General features: G+C 47.2%; 1 protein-coding gene across 7 annotated transcripts in view; it reads right to left on the bottom strand.

The window, feature by feature from the left end:
• RNF144A (ring finger protein 144A) overlaps positions 1-1,191 on the bottom strand; it is a 161,607-nt gene that overhangs the window by 55,071 nt on the left and 105,345 nt on the right. For all 7 annotated transcript variants that reach the window (XM_037743269.1, XM_037743266.1, XM_017542003.2 and 4 more), the window contains one exon: positions 920-1,067. In XM_037743269.1, the coding sequence (XP_037599197.1) occupies positions 920-1,067 (148 nt within the window). The remainder of the gene's footprint in view (positions 1-919; positions 1,068-1,191) is intronic.

The following is a 1,191-nucleotide window of genomic DNA, read 5'->3' as shown; positions in this document are numbered from 1 at the left end:
AGAAAACAGTGGCTTAATGAGTGATAAAATATTTTGGTTCCTGGGCCCAGAACAAACACCATGAACGGGTGATTACCCTTCAAACTCCTCATCCCTGGCACAAAGTTTACATGAGTAAATAGGGTAGAGACAAAGGAATGTGGGGAAAACAGATTTAACTGGGGAAGCTTCTATTATCCTTAATCTACACCCTACGACTTAATGCTCTAATGTAAGAACTGGCTGCCTTCAGCCAGTCTCATTAAAACCTTTCGCCCTTCTAAAAGGTTTGAGACTATAATCTTACAACTTCCCTAATATTTCCCTTAATATTTTGCCAATCACCCCAAGTGACTCCCAACATCCTGTCAGAGACCAAAGGACTTGCACGTTTTCCTGCCCTACAGACGACACAAGTGTCAATGAAGTCTTCAAAGTGGCCCTAAGCCCAACAGCTCCCCAATCGCTGCTTCTGCCTGTCCTTGCTACCCTGAACACCAGGAAGGAGCCCTGACCAGGAACCCAGGAACCAAATCTGGTGTACCTTGATTTTGTATTTCCAGCCCCCAGGACCATGAGAAATAAATGTCTGTCATTTCACCTGCCTCGTCCATATTATGTCACAGCAGCCCAAACTGACAATGACAGACCCGCTTAGACGAAACCTAAGATCGTAAAACCCCTTTAAAACCGAGTCTGGATCCTGAACCTGCGTAAAGGGTTTAGGCCCCAGAACTACACGAGTCGCAAAGGCTTCTGATGCCGTGGCACTCATGAGTTGATGTTTTCATAATCCCAGGAAAAACACGAAGTACCGTTCCTTCACTGTTACACAGGAATAAGCACCAAGCTCTTTAGGAAATAGCTGGTCTGTTTTTCTCATTCCAAATCTAAAGCTCAAAGCTCAACGCAGCAAGGTGGAGCTGAGGGCAGTACTCACGTCCAGGGACTCCAGGCAGTACCAGCAGAAGGCATGCTTGCAGTTCTTGCACATCATCTGAGCACAGCCTTCGTCCCGCTCGATGTAGACTTTGCACTTGGGGCAGCGTTTGATGGGCGCGTCGTCCTCTTCCATTTTGAAAGCCGCACTGTGGGAGAAGACTCCGTGAGAACTCTGCATAAACAGATCCCAGGAGGGACCCAGTGGCACTGGCCATGCTGAGAGCATTAGCTCCACTTCAGGGCCTGAGTTCTCTTGGTATTAAATTAAAA

This window comes from Cebus imitator, unplaced genomic scaffold, assembly GCF_001604975.1.
Source record: "Cebus imitator isolate Cc_AM_T3 unplaced genomic scaffold, Cebus_imitator-1.0 Scaffold139, whole genome shotgun sequence".
In the NCBI taxonomy this organism is placed as follows: Eukaryota; Metazoa; Chordata; class Mammalia; order Primates; family Cebidae; genus Cebus; species Cebus imitator.
Note: the sequence above shows the minus strand (reverse complement) of the source record. Positions and strands in the feature narration are given on the sequence as shown.